Source organism: Acipenser ruthenus, chromosome 34, assembly GCF_902713425.1.
Source record: "Acipenser ruthenus chromosome 34, fAciRut3.2 maternal haplotype, whole genome shotgun sequence".
Lineage (NCBI taxonomy): Eukaryota > Metazoa > Chordata > Actinopteri > Acipenseriformes > Acipenseridae > Acipenser > Acipenser ruthenus.
This window is the reverse complement of record NC_081222.1, coordinates 3423287-3442987: the sequence shown is the minus strand read 5'-3', so window position 1 is coordinate 3442987 and position 19701 is coordinate 3423287. Positions and strand designations below refer to the sequence as shown.

The 19701-nt window shown below is 40.8% G+C and overlaps 2 protein-coding genes across 2 annotated transcripts; one reads left to right on the top strand and one right to left on the bottom strand.

The window, feature by feature from the left end:
• Positions 1 to 1086: 1086 nt before the first annotated feature.
• LOC117402028 (CD209 antigen-like protein E) lies at positions 1087 to 13446 on the bottom strand. Its single transcript, XM_059007073.1, has 10 exons — positions 13310 to 13446; positions 9327 to 9447; positions 8674 to 8796; positions 7251 to 7313; positions 5573 to 5647; positions 4969 to 5022; positions 4792 to 4863; positions 3661 to 3815; positions 2918 to 3030; positions 1087 to 2001 (listed from the first exon to the last, which is right to left on the bottom strand). Exons 2-10 carry the CDS (start codon positions 9376 to 9378, stop codon positions 1857 to 1859), a joined length of 852 nt encoding a protein of 283 aa, XP_058863056.1. The 5' UTR covers positions 9379 to 9447; positions 13310 to 13446; the 3' UTR covers positions 1087 to 1856.
• Positions 13447 to 15160: 1714 nt separating this feature from the next.
• LOC117401946 (trafficking protein particle complex subunit 5) lies at positions 15161 to 17598 on the top strand. The gene is made up of 3 exons (XM_034002699.3): positions 15161 to 15342; positions 16367 to 16645; positions 17286 to 17598. The coding sequence occupies exons 2-3, from the start codon at positions 16376 to 16378 to the stop codon at positions 17580 to 17582; spliced, it is 567 nt and encodes a 188-aa protein (XP_033858590.1). The 5' UTR covers positions 15161 to 15342; positions 16367 to 16375; the 3' UTR covers positions 17583 to 17598.
• Positions 17599 to 19701: the final 2103 nt, after the last annotated feature.

The following is a 19701-nucleotide window of genomic DNA, read 5'->3' as shown; positions in this document are numbered from 1 at the left end:
CTAAATTAATCATATCACTTCGGTGAGATGAACTGTTCCAGCTAGAGATAAGATAAACATCTGTGCGCTGTGCTACTGTGCTGTCAGTAACACTGTGTTTATGTTTGTTGAAACATAGTGTGCACGACAAACTTAGCCCTGACTTCTATCAAAATATTATGATAGTGGTTAGGGCTCTGAACTCTTGACCGGAGGGTCGTGGGTTCAATCCCAGATGGGGGACACTGCTGCTGTACCCTTGAGCAAGGTACTTTACCTAGATTGCTCCAGTAAAAACCCAACTGTATAAATGGGTAATTGTATGTAAAATTAACGTGTAAAAAATAATGTAATTATATGAAAAAATAATGTGATATCTTGTAAGAATTGTAAGTCGCCCTGGATAAGGGTGTCTGCTAAGAAATAAATAAAATAATAATAATAATAATAATAATAATAATAATAATAATAATAATAATAATACTCGCACTACCCAGCCCTGGACTGGAGGGAGCACCCTTTCTCTTAGGGAGTGAGGGAGGGAGCAGTTCAGTCTCCATGCCTTAAGCCTGCCCTGGACTGGAGGGAGCACCCTTTCTCTTAGGGGGTGAGGGAGGGAGGGAGCAGTTCAGTCTCCATGCTTCAAGCCTGCCCTGGACTGGAGGGAGCACCCTTTCTCTTAGGGGGGTGAGGGAGGGAGGGAGCAGTTCAGTCTCCATGCCTCAAGCCTGCTCTGGACTGGAGGGAGCACCCTTTCTCTTAGGGGGGTGAGGGAGGGAGGGAGCAGTTCAGTCTCCATGCCTCAAGCCTGCCCTGGACTGGAGGGAGCACCCTTTCTCTTAGGGGGGTGAGGGAGGGAGCAGCTCAGTCTCCATGCCTCAAGCCTGCCCTGGACTGGAGGGAGCACCCTTTCTCTTAGGGGGGTGAGGGAGGGAGCAGCTCAGTCTCCATGCCTCAAGCCTGCCCTGGACTGGAGGGAGCACCCTTTCTCTTAGGGGGGTGAGGGAGGGAGCAGCTCAGTCTCCATGCCTCAAGCCTGCCCCAGACTGGAGTATCCTTTATCTAATAACCAGAAAAAAAACCAAAAAATGAAAACCTTTTTTTTATCTTTTATTGGCAAGAAGAGAAAAAAACACCAAACAGAAAACAACATCTTTGCAATGCTTGTGAAATACACATTTTGTGCCCCAAAATCAAATCAAATATGCAATGAAATAAAAGAAAATTGAGCAATAAGCAATGTATTAAAATACATGTTACCTCTCATAAGGACTAGTAACATTATAATCCCTGGTCCTTCGCTTTTGCATTGAAAATCTTTGCTTGTTTTAACACTCAGTTTATATGCAGATATTTAAAATACAGGTAAACCTCCGAGTTACATCACCATGGGAACAGAGGCTGTTTGTAACTCTGAAAATGGGTTTCCAGTGGTATTGATGAATGTGCACACCTGCTAGCTACACCCTCAATCTGGAGATTAACACAAGGATACAGCACAGTCTCCTTTGCAAATTGTTTGTTTCCTTGATTTGATTATTTTTTCTTGATGTCACTTGAGTTCCAGATACCATATTCTCATTGTTGAGGCTGATACTGCTATCAAGTTGGTTTGTTTTTTCAATTAAACGTGTAACACACCTGTGTTCCCCAGTACTTGCCATTTCAGTTGGTTATCCTTTTCAATTTGGTACTCATAACTCTGAGGCTCAACTGCATAACACTGTAAATCTGCTGTTGCTGCCTTCAGGTACCTAATAACTTTAACAGCTTCTGAAAAGCATGTAACTGGCATCTAATTTTTGAGAAAGCAAAGAAAAAGCACAATAAAACACAGTAGCATATTGTATTCTTGCTCTACAAACAAAGCCTTTGCTCTAAAAAAAGATCATTCTAGTTTCCTTTTCACAAATGAAATAGGATTGTATATCACATGAAGCATCATTCCACAACCCATCGTTGCGTAAATGGATGCAGTCTTCATTGGAGTGCCAGTCATCTGGTTGTTGTTCTGCCCAAAACCTACAGAGCAGAAAAAAAGGAAGTCAAAACTGTGAATGAGCCCTGCGCTCCTCTGACTGTGTGACCCCCTGTACACCATGTAGCCGTGCCTTTACCAGGAGACCCTCAGGGACACCTGCGCTCCTCTGACTGTGTGACCCCCTGCACACCATGTAGCCGTGCCTTTACCAGGAGACCCTCAGGGACACCTGCGCTCCCCTGACTGTGTGACCCCCTACACACCATGCGGCCGTGCCTTTACCAGGAGACCCTCAGGGACACCTGCGCTCCCCTGACTGTGTGACCCCCTGCACACCATGCGTCCGTGCCTTTACCAGGAGACCCTCAGGGACCCCTGCGCTCCGCTGACTGTGTGACCCCCTGCACAACACGTAGCCGTGCCTTTACCAGGAGACCCTCAGGGACGCCTGCGCTCCGCTGACTGTGTGACCCCCTGCACAACACGTAGCCGTGCCTTTACCAGGAGACCCTCAGGGACGCCTGCGCTCCGCTGACTGTGTGACCCCCTGCACACCATGCGGCCGTGCCTTTACCAGGAGACCCTCAGGGACCCCTGCGCTCCGCTGACTGTGTGACCCCCTGCACACCATGCGGCCGTGCCTTTACCAGGAGACCCTCGGGGACCCCATTAGGATTCCTTTTTAATTACTGCACTGCTTTGCTTATAGCAGCTTTTAAAAAGTGGCAAATGTCAGAATAAACAACTGTGATAAAGATAACTGGTATTTTATGCAATATTAGCAGACTATAATTCACCACGGTTATCATAGTTTATTTTATTTGTTGTAAGGGTAGTAGCGCCATAATTAAAATTCAACCCTAAGGGTAAGTGTTTGAAGTTTGAATCGCCCCACAGAGCATCAGGCATTGTTTTCCTATGAAGTAAGAGTTATGATTTTTCTCTCTTCTGACTTACTGCTCTGTGGTCTTGAAGCTTGTGTTGTCCACCCATCTGAAGTCACCTTCCTTGACCCTGTCACTGAGTCCAATCCAGTAGCTCTGAGATGAACTCCTCTTACTAATTATGTCCTGGAAACATACAGAAAAAGAACGTTATTTCTGAACGAATGCTGTGAAAGTCCAAGTAAACCTTATTTTATTGTATACTGTGATAACTATGGGGCGCTTTGAGATTACAAGGTAACCTTTCGAGTGGATAAAATGCACAACTGCAACTAGTTAACAAACTCCATGGTCGAGGTGCAAAACAGCTAAAGTTTCCACCACTATGAGACATAAGCCAGTGTCCTGAGGCAGCAGTTTAACCAGTATCCACCTCAATAGAAAATGACCAGGAAGACAAGAGAACCAAATCAACAAAGCAATGGGGACCACAAGTTATCAGTTATCAGCAAAGCTTTCAAATCAATTCTGTGCTCATCAGATGATTTAGAATGGGACTGAGGCATTGATCCCGATTCACTCTAAAAACAAAAAGGAAAGCTCTCTAGTGTATTATACCCTCCTACTGCATAGTGCCTCTGCAAAGAACAGCAGAATCTCAAAGCCTGTTGTGGCGCGCAGTTCTCAAGCGTTGGTGATGTAAACAGTGAACCACAACTTCCTTTCTGTTTGACAGAGTTGAGAGCCCATGGAACTCATGGAAGGATGTTGTTCACAGACTCTGCAGCGTTGAAAGGGTGACAGTTCAGAGATTACCTTCTGTTCCTCTGCGTTGTTGATGATGAGCAGCGCTGATTGCTTCGACTGACAGAACGACTGGGAGTCCGTCCAGGTTTTTTGCTGATCAGAAAACATGTAGCAGCTCCTCCCAGTCCGCCTCCAGCCCAGAGGGCATGGGAAGCAGGTATCGACTGCCAATAATACAAAAATATATTACAACTACTACTAAACTACTGGACTACTAGAGAGTTTCTGAACCCTGTCTACTGCGCACACAGAAAGGTGCGATATAGTTACAGTATACAGTATGCAACACCATGCAGACTCTACAGCTATGGCCAAAGGTTTTGCATCATCTATCATTTTAGGATTGAAACATAATTTAAAAAAACAACTATATGAACTTAACTTAGATATTTTATTTAATGTTGCTTCGGCTTCATGAAGCAACATTAGTTCATTCTATATGGAGATGCAAACTTCTGGCCATCGCTGTATCAGCAGCCCATTCAAAGGTGGAGTCTGAACTAGTCAGGTCTCAGAAGCTAAGCCAGGTTACACCCAGTCCGTAGAGGGCTCTTTATTCCCTCTGTGCTGCAGCTCAACCATTGTGCCCCAGCATGGTGTTAATATAGGGGCAACACAGTACTTAATTTTCTTAAACAAGTTATTTTACAATTTTTTTCTATAGGTATACTGAACTTCTAGCAGCACATACAATAGGTGATGCATTTATCTCATTTCTAAAAGTATTTAGTAAGTGTCTTTCTCCACCTTGTCAGAATGCTTTACGTTACTTGTCTGTGTGTGTGTGTCAGTGGCTTCATTTGTGTTCGTGTCCACAGTCGTATTCAGTCTTTGTCGGTATTTTCAGCCTTCTTAAAGAAGCAGTTGGTAATAGAAGAAGTTCCTAATGCTCTTTCCATTGCATCAAGAGGACTGATGAGTGAATCAGACAGGTGTGTGGGAGATGGGAGTCATGTGACTTGGCTTGGCTATTATGCGTGTTCCAGCTCAGCTACACCACTGGGGCAACAGCGTTTCAGATGAGACAGTAAACTGTGATCTGCTGTAAAGAAGTCTTCTGAAGGAGAGCTGGGGTCTCAGGACAGTTTAATACAATTCTGGCTCAAAAACAGGACAAGGGGTTCAGTTCCCTGATCTTACCTTTTTCATGGGCTTTCTTGGAACAGAAGTCTCTTATGTACATCTTATATACCTCTGTAGCGTTCTGCAAGCCTGTGGAACATACAGGAGTTATTGCAACATACACACAAAAGGAACACTGCACTACATCATGATTTATTTTTCTGGAATTGGTTCGGCTAGGAAATTATTACTCACCAGAGTCACTCAACGAATTTGAAACGTTGATTACAGCTTCCCTACAAGATGAAACTGAGAGGTATAAACATATGATAGCTGTGTTAGTTCAGTTGCACAGTTAAAAGCACAGAAAACACAAATCAATGCTATAAGTTGAAATGCTTTAAATAGGATTCATGCATAACACACAGCGACACCCGGTGGAATAAAATTGCTGTTGCAGCAATACTCTTAGAGGACATGCAGCAACTGATTTTCTGCAGAACAGAATGAAATATACACAAACCTATATATATATTCCAGTAGAATTTTCTGTACTATACATGAGAGAGAGAGATAAACTGCAGGTCTTTCTGGGGGAGAGGAGAGAGGGAGCAGTAACAGCTGCAGAGTTTGTAGTGTCCTGCCAAAGAGCCAGAGACACACACAAATACCACTGTTTATTTAATGTCTGTTATTTTGTGTTCTCTAACACATTGTGTCTTTGGCAATACTTCAACTTGTCATGCCAATAAAGTATTTGAACTGGAACTTGAACTTGAAAGAGAGACAGAGAGACAGTGACAGTGAGAATGAATAAGGTATCAATCTGGTTACAGTTTGCTTGTCAAGAGGCACTTACTGTTAGAGTCCATTGCTCTCAGTCTCGTTCTGGTTTCATTGTGCTGCTCTGTTGCGTTGCTGTAACTGGCTTCAGCTACAAAACAAACAGGATTCATTTGCAAAGGCAAGGGGCCTCAACTGGGGGTCTCAACAGCGTCACAAGCAGACCACCTCAGTTCTTTCTTATTTCACGCATCAAACCTGGCTGCAGAGTATTATAAATCCCCTATTAAGAAATCAACCAATCACTGTTAAGGATTTGGTTGATTTCTAATACACGAACCACTGATTGGTTGATTTTCCCTGCTTAGAACATAGGACAGAATTCTGTTATTTTAAGAGACATTCTTTCTCTCAGTTTGAAATGGCATCTCTTAAGCTGAGGGAACACGAAGCGTTTAACCTCCTCTCATCTCACCGACAGGGACCACAGGGCATATTTGCAGGAATTAGCTTTTTTAGTTTTGCCACGTTGTCTTTTTCGAATACTGCGTGGTCCAGCATGTGTCATTTTTCCGACATTGCATCCATTTTCTTTCATAGTGAGCACATCGTTAAACAGTATCATCTTTTAAAATGCATCACATCTCATAATGCTAGACAACGTGCCAAAGACTGAAGCTGTTTAAAGATGGCGCTAACGTAAAGAAATGGCCGCAAAGTAAGAAAACTGTTGCAAAATTGGATCAGAATTGTCTGCAGGATTTGTATGCTTGTGAAGAAAAATGATTTCTGCAAATATCTTTCTTGCTTTTTATTATAAATATTTGTATTACATTTTTAAATAACATGCATGCAATCTTATAATACAAACATATTCTCAAATATATAACTTAACATTCATACATGTATAAATCTAAACTCACAACCTAAACCCAGACCTTCAGTGAGAATTATTACATAATAATAGGATTAGTACGATAACACATATTACAATGCTTTTTAAAAGTCACTGTAGTACGCCGACAGTAATATATATATATATATATATATATATATATATATATATATATATATATATATATATATATATATATATATGTGTGTGTGTGTGTGTAAGTCTTTTATAAACGGGCCTCACATTTGAAGGAAGTCATTTAATTTTGCTGTATCTGTCTGGTAGAGCCTCTCCAGCTGTAACGCATAGATGTTTCCATTCTGAAAGTTGGACATTTCTCTCCTTTCCAGTATTTAAGTTATTGTTCTTTGATACTAAACAAGTTGTCTTTTCTTTTGGAATGAAGAGCTAAGGCATTTTGATAAATTTAGAATAGTTCAGAAGATAAAATCCCCCTCATAAATGCTTCCCTATGCTTTCCCATACCGCTTTACAGTGCTTGCCTACGCTTTACCATACCTCTCTATGCTTTACAATGCTGCCCTATGCTTTACCAGACCTCTCTGTGCTTTACAATGCTGCCCTATGCTTTACCAGACCTCTCTGTGCTTTACAATGCTTGCCTATGCTTTCCCATACCTCTCTGTGCTTTACAATGCTTCCCTATGCTTTACCATACCTCTCTGTGCTTTACAATGCTTGCCTATGCTTTACCATACCTCTGTGCTTTACAATGCTTGCCTATGCTTTACCATACCTCTCTGTGATTTACAGTGCTTGCCTATGCTTTCCCACGCTTTCACTGTGCTGTATGACTCTGATGTTCTTTCACTATGGTCTCTTTTATAAGATGGCTTACCTGTGTTTGTCAGATCAGAGATTTGTTTCTTCAGGTTCAGTTGCTCACCAGGAAGTCCTGAAACTGGAATTGAAAAGCAGTGTGTTACTGTGCTTGAACCTGCTGTAGTAACAGTTTGCGTCTCAGTCATTGGAAGTCTGTTTTTCAGTTTGGAAGCCCCAGATCCCCTTATCTGACCTTTCGTTATGAACAAACTACTTAATACTGAAGCACAAAACGCCCTGCTTTATGAAGATTGCTGCATCGTTTTCATTAAGTGTAGCCACCCGTATAAAAGTTTATCTTGTATTTATCTTGCTCTTATTGTATTATTACTTGTACTGTGATACTTGAAATGTATTTGCTTACGATGGTAAGTCGCCCTGGATAAGGGTGTCTGCTAAGAAATAAATAATAATAATAATAATAATTTACTATGGCACATTTGCATGGTCATTTTGCAGTGTGCTAGGATTTTCCCATAATATAGGTTACCACGGTTAGAAATATGCTTTACCATACCTATCTTATTATTTGTTTATTTAGCAGACACCTTTATCCAAGGCGACTTACAGAGACTAGGGTGTGTGAACTATGCATCAGCTGCAGAGTCACTTACAATTACGTCTCACCCGAAAGACGGAGCACAAGGAGGTTAAGTGACTTGCTCAGGGTCACACAATGAGTCAGTGGCTGAGGTGGGATTTGAACTGGGGACCTCCTGGTTACAAGCCCTTTTCTTTAACCACTGGGCCACACAGCCTCCTCCTATCTGTGCTTTACAGTGCTTACCAAGGCTTTACCACATTTTGCTATGCTTTGGGAAACAAGGGGCAGTTACGGTGTGTTGCTACATCGTACGTCATTGTACTTTTAAGTAATATGGTTTGCCATTTGTTTTCGAGAGAGCTTATTGGTTTCATTTATCAAAGCGCTGTGATCATGTATGTGCAGTGCTCCCTTAGGTATTTCACCCTTCAATAATACACTCATTTGATACTGTTGGGCCACTTTGACAGTAAATTGGTAAAAGCACACGTTTTGAAATAAACACACAAGTAAAAGATAAGTGCTACTGCAAATACCCCAGGCTGGTTTCAATGGAACCCTTTACAACACTGGGGAATCCCCCTGGATTGCATCATCAGAGGGGTTCCCAGCACTGCTGTAAAAACACTCTAATAGAATCCAGCTGTGGCTTATCAGGGTACATGTGAGGGTCTGACCGAGCTGGACGAAGGCAGAACAGCTGCCAGTGCTGAAACACTGGAGCAGGAGTCAGAGGATGTGGCTGCACACTTTTATTAAATGAAATAAAACACTTTTAACCACACCAACATTTAGAAATACTTAAAGAACCTTAATAAGAAGTTCAAAGACAAATGCTTTGACAGTATCTGACAGGTATTGGACAGGGTTTCACAGCCTTTGTTGCGTCACTCACGGTAGACCAGCGCAGATATCAGCAGGCAAACGTCAACCACTAACAGGAGCAGAAGTGTCCAGGACAGGCAACGAGATGGACGGCTCTGCGCGGGATCCTCGCTGGCCAGGACGGGCCTGTAACCTGAACACATGACAGATCAGTGTTGTGGTGGGTGATTCAGCGCCACCGGATCTGGTATTGATGCAGGACCAGACGACACCACATCAATACAATATTGACATTTCTGTGTGTTCTTTAATCTCAAGTCATTTGCAAGGCTCCCAAGTCTGAATGAAAACAAAGTCTATAGTGCCGCCATAGATATATTTAAGGGTTGTATGGCGGTGGCGTTTGTGTGCACGTTAATTGCATAGAAAATATTAACATGAATTAATGATGCATTAATTATTAGACAAAGCAATTGTTTTGTGTGTTAAAGAGCTCTAAACTAATAATAATAATAATAATAATAATAATAATAATAATAATAATAATAATAATAATAATAATAATAGGAATAGGTTTCTTGAAGTTGTACTTGAAGTAGCAGGTAAAGCAGAAGCGTATGTATTTATATTTAAAAAAAAACAATAAGAACTTGTGTGAATTGCGCATTGCTTATGAGAGGTAAGGAAATATTATTTTCAAATTCAAGGCTCCTTTACGCTCACCTGTGCTGCAGCTCTGCACATCGGGAGACATTCTCCCAATCTCATCTGCCATCCTTACACAATCACAGAACAGAGAGAGACCGGGTTTTACTGGCAGGCACTACAAGAAGAGATCTGAAAACTGAGAGGCAAAGCAGCAGGTGTTAAAATGGCCAGTTTACCCCAGTCAAAGCTGAAAGCTGAACTGGTTTCCACATGGTCATACTGGTTCAGGAGATTGTAATACTGCCTACAAGGGTTCAATAAAAAAGGAATGAAAATCAATGAAGTTTACTGTCAAATTCAGAGGAGTGTTGTCTGCAGTGTTAGTTGATGTGTTGGAAACCAGTGCTGGGATTTATATAAAATACCAGCTGTGTTGGAAACCAGTAAAGACTCTTTCTGGTACCAGCTTTCCAACTGGAATTTTCAGTAGAGAAGTTATAAAATGTACAACTTTGTTTTTTACTCAAAGTCCATTTTAACCTGCTTAAGATACATACTGCAGGACTTTTAAAGAATTATTATTATTTATTTTTTTCAGTGTTAACAGACATTTTTTTTAGATTAAACGTTGCTTTATAACATTGAAAAGGGTTTCATGCACTGCAAACTCGATTGAGTCAAAATGGGCTTTGAAAAAAGTCTTTAGCCAATCATTCTTTGAAACAGTCCTGTAGTTTTGTGTGGTGTGACACTGGTGTGACACCTAGGTTGGTGCAAAAAAAAAAAAGAAAAAAAAAAAAGTTATTAAAAGTTAAAAGGGTCGGTTTGGTCTGGTGTTTGAGAAGAAGTCTACGAGCTTGGTGATACCTGGTAATACTGCAATGCAAGTCATTTGGGTGCATTGTTATAGAAATGACTCACAACGAAACCAGAAAATATAAAGAATAAACACAAATAGAAAACGCCTGCTATTCAACTTATATATATATATATGGAAATGTTTACTATTTTAAGTTATTTTAATGGTCACTTATTCACTACCTTATATTGCATCTAATGATTAGTGCATCACATTCAACGTAATAGTTAAATCTGTTAAAATTATTATCATTATTTGGTGTATTTGTAAAATTACTTTTAAGAAACTTTAACCTTGACAGTTTCTTTTGAAAAGAATGTGACTATATAATAATCAATCACATATTTTACAAATCAGAATAAATATGGAACTGTATTAATTCGGGCGAGCAGTGTGGAGTAGTGGTTAGGGCTCTGGACTCTTGACCGGAGGGTTGTGGGTTCAATCCCAGGTGGGGGACACTGCTGCTGTACCCTTGAGCAAGGTACTTTACCTAGATTGCTCCAGTAAAAACCCAACTGTATAAATGGGGAATTGTATGTAAAAAATAATGTGTAAAAAATAATGTAATTGTTCGTAAAAATAATGTGATATCTTGTAACAATTGTAAGTCGCCCTGGATAAGGGCGTCTGCTAAATAATAATAATAATAATAATCAATCACATATCTTACAAGTCAGAATAAATATGGAATTGTATTAATACAACGATTCACATTTCTATAGAGCTTCACACACGCTCAAATAACAATAAACCGTTACATTAAAAACAGACCAATACAGAATTTGATAAAAACAGAAATTAAAAAAAAAGAGATAAAAAGCTAGTTCGTAGAAATAGAACAGCATTTCCTGTCTTTAAAGACAAATATAGCTGAGTATCACCAGCGTATGGAAGTCTGCGGATAATGTCAACTAAAGGTAGCACATTTATACCGAAAATAACAAAGGACCTAAACGAAGCCCTGTCGAAGACCGCAGACAATGTTGATTTCACCTCCCCAGCGAGATGAACTTTTCCTAAATACATATATTAAATAACCTGACGGCGTTTGAAAGTCAGAATCGCAAAAATAAATAAAAAAAAAGTTATAAGCACTTCTAGAACAGCCAAAAGTAGTCATTTTGACGGCTTATTACAATACATGTTTTTATTGTCAATAGACCGACAATAGGCAATTTTTTGTATGTATACACGCCAGTTTGTTATCTCTACTCCGCTGAGTTCACAGCAGTATGTATTTGAATGTGTTATCCAAATATCTATTGTAATCCTATCAATTCCTTGGAGAACTGCCGTCTACGTGAGCGTATATAGTCTGTTGTCTTATAATATTACTATTACAAGAATTCTTTGAGAAATCTTGAGATTTTTGCGTTTTGATTTGAGAGCAACTACAGATATTTTTGCCTTGGCACCAGACATTTGGAAGAACTTAATTGAAAACAGCATTGCCTGTTTCAAGCTAACCATAAAACAATATGGACACGCAGCTGTTTCCGACAAAAGCACGCTGTCGCTGGACACAATACATGTCCAACAAAATCTGTCAAATTTGGGATCAAGTTTTGGCTGGCAGCGGACCCTACCCCTCCCTACCTGTGCAAAGATGAAACTCGCCCGGCTGGTCAGAGACTGGTTGAGAACGTGATACTTAGGCTGATGTAACCGTGCTTAGGAAAAGGAATGAATGTTACCAATGACTTTTTTTTTTATTTCACTGTAATTAGAAAAACAGTCTGGTTGGAACAGTAAACAAAGCGAGAGGAGAGTTTCCACCATCTGCGCAAAACTCTCGGTGAAAGCAATCACCGGTGTCCAGTTGCTGTATTTTACAATGTACTGGACATGGCAGCCATCAATTCATTCGTTTTGTACAATGAATGCACCGGGAAAAATATCATCTTATGATGCTAGCCACGGAGCTTTGGCAGAATCATTTCGATCAGAAAACTGCAAAGCGGCAGGGAAACGCAGCTCAACCTGGATACAGTGCACATCAAGTGACACACGCAACAGAAAACAATGCCAGGTAACTAAATGAATTAAAATAAAACGTCTGATATCTGTGCCCAGTGTAAAAGAGCAGTATGTGGTAAATGCACACGAAACGTTGATAAGCGTTACATCTGTGTGGAGTGTGCTAAACAAGCAAAAAGCGGAGTTTGATAAAGTTTTTTTGAAGCTCTGCAACGTTTTCCTTGCCCCTTTTCCACTGTGCAAATTACCGGTCAGTAAATCTCAACAATCGTGGCTGGCTTAAAATAAAAACATAAATACTGAATCTTGGTTGAATTCTGATCATGAATAACACGTACCTATTTGAAACAAAAAGAGAACTGAATTCTCAAAGATTTGGTTTATATCAGCTTTTTATATTGAATTCAGCCAATAATTTATTTTTTTTTCTCTCAAGCTAATTTTCACTGATTTAAAATAAACTATTTTAGTCCTTCATTTAGTTATTAAATATATAGTATTTTTAGAGTATATATATATATATATATATATATATATATATATATATATATATATATATATTTCTTAAATTACATTTCATCAAAAGCCTTTTTGTGTGAACCTTTTATTTTATTTTATTATTATAAATATTATTTATTATTTATTTCTTAGCAGACGCCCTTATCCAGGGCAACTTACAATTGTAACAAGATATCACATTATGTTTTACATACAATTACATTATTTGTAATTATAGTCTAAAGACCTATGTGATATTGTATGCTCAGTACATTTTAATACATCAATATCTTATGTTAAATCTAATGTAATAAATAAGATTAATTGAATGTGGGCTTGCACAGTGTGGATCAATCAATTGAAAGCAACTTATTAAACAAACAACAGCATACCATGCCACAAATCATTATATAAATGTCCCAATTTAAATGGCAAAATATTAACCATATTAAATAATAATAATAATAATAATAATAATAATAATAATAATAATAATAATAATAATAATAATAATAATTAGGGTTCAGGCTTTGAAATTTGGGTTTCATGAAAACATAATCATTCTGTATGCAGAATATATTTCAAAATGTGTTGCGGCAATATTTCTAATTGGAACATGTAGTCTAATACACTGACACATATTCTTCTAAAGGTCTCATGCTTCTATTCAACATATACAATTTAACATTTAACAACACAAAGGAAAAAGTTGTGTCAATACCCCAGTTTGAAGCAGTGAGTTCTTTCCCAGGTTTGGTCTGTGATATAAAGCTGAGGTGTCCTCTGGGTAGAATGAGAATACTCTGGCTAGATTCTAGAATATGGTGATTCTCCTCAGTGTTCTTCCAAACAGAGGCATGTCTAGTGTGGGGGAGGAGGGAGGAAGGCTGTTCTTTAGCACATTCAGACTAATAGCATAGTTTTGGGGTTTCAGTTTGTGGTTTCCTATTACTGCCGCTGTTTACTGTGTCTGGTATTTGAAGTTGCACCTGTCCTGAACCATTTCCTGAAGTTTTAAAAAAAAAATTAAAAATACAAAATAATAAATGTTGTTTTGATCAAGGGTAATGTTAAATAAACGCTATAAATAAAAAGAAAACTACATTTGCAAGCTGGTAGTATAAGAGCCCCCTTTTCTCTTTCTCTGCTCAGCCAGCACAGAGCAGAGGGAGGCTGTTCAGAGAGTATAAGAGCCTCCCTTTCTCTTTCTCTGCTCAGCCAGCACAGAGCAGAGGGAGGCTGTTCAGAGAGTATAAGAGCCTCCCTTTCTCTTTCTCTGCTCCACCAGCACAGAGCAGAGGGAGGCTGTTCAGAGAGTATAAGAGCCTCCCTTTCTCTTTCTCTGCTCCGCCAGCACAGAGCAGAGGGAGGTTGTTCACAGAGTATAAGAACCTCCCTTTTTCTTTCTCTGCTCCGCCAACACAGAGGGAGGCTGTTCAGAGATTAGAAGAGCCTCCCTTTCTCTTTCTCTGCTCCACCAGCACAGAGCAGAGGGAGGCTGTTCAGAGGGTATAAGAGCCCCCTTTTCTCTTTCTCTGCTCAGCCAGCACAGAGCAGAGGGAGGCTGTTCAGAGAGTATAAGAGCCTCCTTTTCTCTTTCTCTGCTCCGCCAGCACAGAGCAGAGGGAGGCTTTTCAGAGAGTATAAGAGCTTCCCTTTCTCTTTCTGTGCTCCACCAGCACAGAGCAGAGGGAGGCTGTTCAGAGTATAAGAGCCTCCCTTTCTCTTTCTCTGCTCCACCAGCACAGAGCAGGGGGAAGCTGTTCAGAGAGTATAAGAGCCGCCCTTTTTCTTCTCTGCTCCGCCAACACAGAGGGAGGCTGTTCAGAGATTAGAAGAGCCTCCCTTTCTCTTTCTCTGCTCCGCCAGCACAGAGCAGAGGGAGGCTGTTCAGAGAGTATAAGAGCCTCGGATATATTGTGAGGAGTGTTGAATTTAAATCAAGGGAAGTAATGTTAAAACTTTACAATGCATTAGTAAGACCTCACCTAGAATATTGTGTTCAGTTCTGGTCACCTCGTTACAAAAAGGATATTGCTGCTCTAGAAAGAGTGCAAAGAAGAGCAACCACTATTATCCTGGGTTTAAAAGGCATGTCGTATGCAGACAGGCTAAAAGAAATGAATCTATTCAGCTTTGAACAAAGAAGTCTACGCGGCGATCTGATTCAAACATTCAAAATCCTAAAAGGTATAGACAATGTCGACCCAGAGGACTTCTTTGACCTGAAAAAAGAAACAAGGACCAGGGGTCACAAATGGAGATTAGATAAAGGGGCATTCAGAACAGAAAATAGGAGGCACTTTTTTACACAGAGAATTGTGAGGGTCTGGAACCAACTCCCCAGTAATGTTGTTGAAGCTGACACCCTGGGATCCTTCAAGAAGCTGCTTGATGAGATTCTGGGATCAATAAGCTACTAACAACCAAACGAGCGTTTGTAAACTTTCTTATGTTCTTATGTTCTCTCTGCTCCACCAGCAGAGGGAGGCTGTTCAGAGAGTATAAGAGCCTTCCTTTCTCTTTTCCTTCTCCAGCAGCATAGAGGGAGGCTGCTCTGAGAGTATGCCCGTAAAGGGAGCTGTTTTTCAAACCCCATCACATATTTATGATGGTCCCCACAGCTACAAATAGATGACTACAGCTACGCGTGCTCGTTGCTCAAGTCTGTACCTTTAAATCTCGTGACACGGGTAACCCGGAAGTGAAAGTGCAGACTGGTTATCTGTGTTGTTTTGGAATCGGGAAGGAAAGGTATTGTGAAGGGTTTGGTATCTATAATGTTATTTTAATGTAATTCTGTATGTCCTGGGATGAGAGCAAGTTATAGTTAATGTGTCGTTTTAATGTTTTATTTCTCTGTGACCGGTAAATGTTGTGTTTTTGACACACACACAGACAGGATAGTACAAACGCGGCAGTTTAATAATAAAAACGGTGATCGAAAAATGTTCTTTCAAAATCCGCACCGTACTCACTAGTAGATCGCCAGTGACTTTTGCACTCCGAGTACCTTTGTTCTATTTACATTTTAATTGCATTTAGTTTGGAAATAGGTTTGCATTTGTGGACATCTTAAAACGCACAAAACAAAAGCGCTTAACGTGCAAATTACAATCCTAGCAGCACCTCGTCTTTAAAAAAATCCAGTTTCCATTAACAAGCACAATATAATAATCACGCTGAACCCAACAAACAACCCGCTTATGTGAACTCAGCTTAATGTGAAATTGAAAAAAAAAATGACTACACACTTTACAAATAGCAAGCTTAACTTCCCTTTGCTGTAACAAAAATGGGGGTTCTTAACATAAGATAATAATCGCAAATCACAGCTCAAGTGATAGACTGTTGGAAAAGTATTAGGAAGTGTAAAGCTTGCTATTTGCAGTTCGTTTAGGGATTGTTTGAATTTAATTACAGCAATCAAGTGTTTTAGCATGTTCCTGGACTGGGAGTACGGGTGTCTAAGAATTGTTACTTAAAAACACGAATGGTGCGAATCCTCTTAGCTAGAGTTCGGGTCCACTTTATTAAAACCTGCAGTTTTGTATAAAATCGGATGCAGGACTGTGCAGCAGTAAATCAGACCTGGAGTTTAGTTGTACTGTGTAGTTTTTTTTGTTGTTGTTTTGTTTTTTTCAATAGCCCAAATTAAGTTCCAATTCAAAATCAGATCGGAGCCTCCTTTTCAGATTTCGAAATAAGGTTTTATTTTCCATCGCGATAAACCCCACGGCGCTTCTTCCCGGCGCTGATCTTGTTTTGTCCCGGGCAGGCAGACACGATGGACACGCGATTCACCCGCGGGAAGTCGGCGATCCTGGAGCGCTCTCTGACGCGGCCCAAGACGGAGGTGAGCCTGAGCACCTTCGCCCTGCTCTTCTCAGAGATGGTGCAGTACTGCCAGAACCGCGTCTACTCCGTGTCCGAGCTGCAGGCCAAGCTGTCCGAGCTGGGGCAGCAGGTGGGGGCGCGCATCCTCGACGTGCTGATGCTGCGGGAGAAGAACGGAAAGAGAGAGACCAAGGTCATCAACATCCTGCTCTTCATCAAGGTCAGGCACGGGAAGGAGACTCCTGGTGCACCCCCTGATGCAAGCTTGATTAGCCCCAGTGTATAGGCAACAAACTCGGGTCTTATTAGACTAGTGAAACCAGGAGTGGATCAAACTGCTCTGCAATGGGAGTCTTATTTCCATCCCCATGTTAAGTTCAGAATGCCACCACTACAGTATGTCATGTTCACAGGGATAGAATTAAGACTCCCATTGCATAGCATTTTGATCCATTCCTGGTTTTAATATGTCTGAGCTTAATACCTATACACTGTGGCTAATCAAGCTTGTAGTTAAACCTGGAATGAGTGAAACTGCTTTGCAATAGGAATCTTATTAACATCCCTTCACTGGAGGACTTTAATACTGCCGGACCAATACGGAGGACCGCTCTAAAGTGTTGCACCTAATGTTTCAAAGTCAACAAAACATGTTAGAAATTCAAGCTAGATTACGGTGAGGGGAAACCCATTTTAAAACTGAATTACTGCCAACTCACAAGCAAAAAAAAAAAAGCCTTCTTATTAAAAGTAAATGCTATGTTTGGTCTTATTTCTATTCCAGTGTTTTTTTCTTTTTTTCATCCTGCATGTTTCTAACACTCCCGCGTCTCTCCTTCCTCCTTTTTCTCCCCGAACAGGTGAATGTGTGGAAGGCTCTGTTCGGGAAGGAAGCCGACAAGCTGGAGCAGGCGAACGATGACGACAAGACCTATTACATCATCGAGAAGGAGCCCCTGATCAACACGTACATCTCGGTGCCCAAGGAGAACAGCACCCTGAACTGTGCCTCCTTCACCGCGGGCATCGTGGAGGCCATCCTCACCTACAGCGGCTTCCCTGCCAAGGTCACCGCGCACTGGCACAAAGGCACCACCCTCATGATCAAGTTCGACGAGGCTGTGATCGCCAGGGACAAGGCGCTCGACGGCCGCTAAAGGCTGGGGGGGGGACGGGGGGACGGGGGGACGGGGGGGGGTCAAACTCCAGTCCTCGAGGGCCACGGGGTCTTCCGATTTTCATTCCAACTTAAGCTCTCACTTAATCGATCTAATTATTTGTTCATTTGGACGGATTTTGTATTTCTTTTTAATCGAGGTCTTTTGCAGTTGATGATTTCAAAAATGCACTTGATTCAAGGTACACTACCCTGTAAAACATTTTGAGGCCTGGAAAGAAGCGTTCGATTTGTCCAATTAATCAAATAATGAGACCAATTAATTAATTGAGAGTTTGGGTGGAACGAAAGCCAGAAGACACTGCGGCCCCCCAGGAGCTGAGTTTGACGCTGTAGAATCTACAGTAGCGGGGGTGTCCACATTCCTGGAGGGCTGTTCCACTCCAGGTTTAACAGGTCAAGTGACTGGTTCAGTCGAACAATATAGAACAGGGTTGGAATAGAGACCAGGAGTGGAAGGGCTGACTTTGAACACCCCCCTGCTGTAGAAGAACAAAAGCGTTGTACAGTTACGCAGGTAAAACTACAGTGAAGGAGCCGTATTCACGTTCTCTCGTAACGCGATGGAGGGACTGGAACTGACACGAAAGAGCTCTTCATTAACCCTTGATTTAAGAGTTTGTTTCATTCTGTTTAACATTTTAAATGCTTTGCGAATATGGCCCTGAGTCAAGTAGACAAGCCCTCCTCATCGATTCTGAACCTCTGCCTCACCCTCCACCCCCTCCCCAGCATAAACAAACTGATTCCAGGAGACTGGGAAACCTATTTTGAGGCAACTCTGCTGTTTCAAACCCCAAGTCTCCCCTGGTGTGCCGCACAGTGTCCTGAAAACTAGTCTCCTGAAACCAAGTTCCAAGCCACACGTGTTCCCTCAGCTTTACTGGTATAAAAATACCACCTCACATCTTCTTCAGAAGGCGCTGGACAAAACGTTTGTCTGCTTGACTTAGTTTCTTGTAGTTTTATCTTCGAGTCTTGCGTTTTTGAAGTTGTACAACTGCATACCTGGTTAGTTCTGTCATTCTGGGACTTTATTATTTTTGTTGTTAGACGTTTTATGGAAACAGTCTCTGAACTTCAACTCAGGACAAGTTTGTGCATTAACGAAGCCCTTGGAGCTGACAAGTTCTCTAGTCTTCTTAGTCCAGGCACAGAACTGGAGTTGTGTGTGCTGTAAAAGCATGAGCAGTGTTTATGGTTAATGCAGGAACTCCTATTGCGGTCAAAACTGCAAACAGGTTTTTCTGTGAATCAGAAAGTGGGACTCATGAAGTACTTGCACTAATAATAAAACAAAATGAAATACAAATTAAATTAAAAAATCACTTTTGTAGCTTTTGCTCCAGCGCAAATGTGTGTGTTTTGTAATTGCTGTTCATTAATTGTATCGTTCAAGGTTTGTAAAATGTATGGTTTGTATTATCTTTTCAGTTATACAAACTAGGTCAATATCGCTGGGTGTGACTAATATCGGATTCTCACCACAGGCCTGCTTCGTCCTGTGTGTTACTCTGCCCTCTTGTGGTGGTGAGAGGAATTGCAAATTGTTTTGAGTTCTTAATAAAACCGATCTTAAAATAATAAAGTCGGGCAATTTTTATTTGCTGGGCAGTCCATTTCAGAGATGGAAATAAGACTCCCATTGCATTGCATAAGTCTAATAAGACACATCAGTTACCTATACACTGTGGCTAATCAAGCTCCTCGTAAAACCTGGAATGGGTGAAACTGCTATGCAATGGGAGCATTTAAAAAAGGGATGAAAGTGGTTTATGATTTCAGCACTTGGCATTAGGAGAAATGCATTGGCTCCTATTTAAATTAGCATTGCCAGTTGGATTATCCTTTTATAAAACTTGAAATAGGCAGAAATGTTTGGTATAATCAAGTTATATTTGTCAAGCTACAGACTGAACAAGTTTAAAGTTTCCATTGCTCTCCAAGCAGTTTTGTTGCATTTTCTTTTGTGTTGCATAGTTATACATCTCAAGTTCTGGACCAGTGCTTTGGTCACTGCCTTGTAAATATGCTGGATTTTGTTCCGAGTGAAAATATGTTCATGCCATTCTTCTGTATGCATCTGTGCATGGAAATAA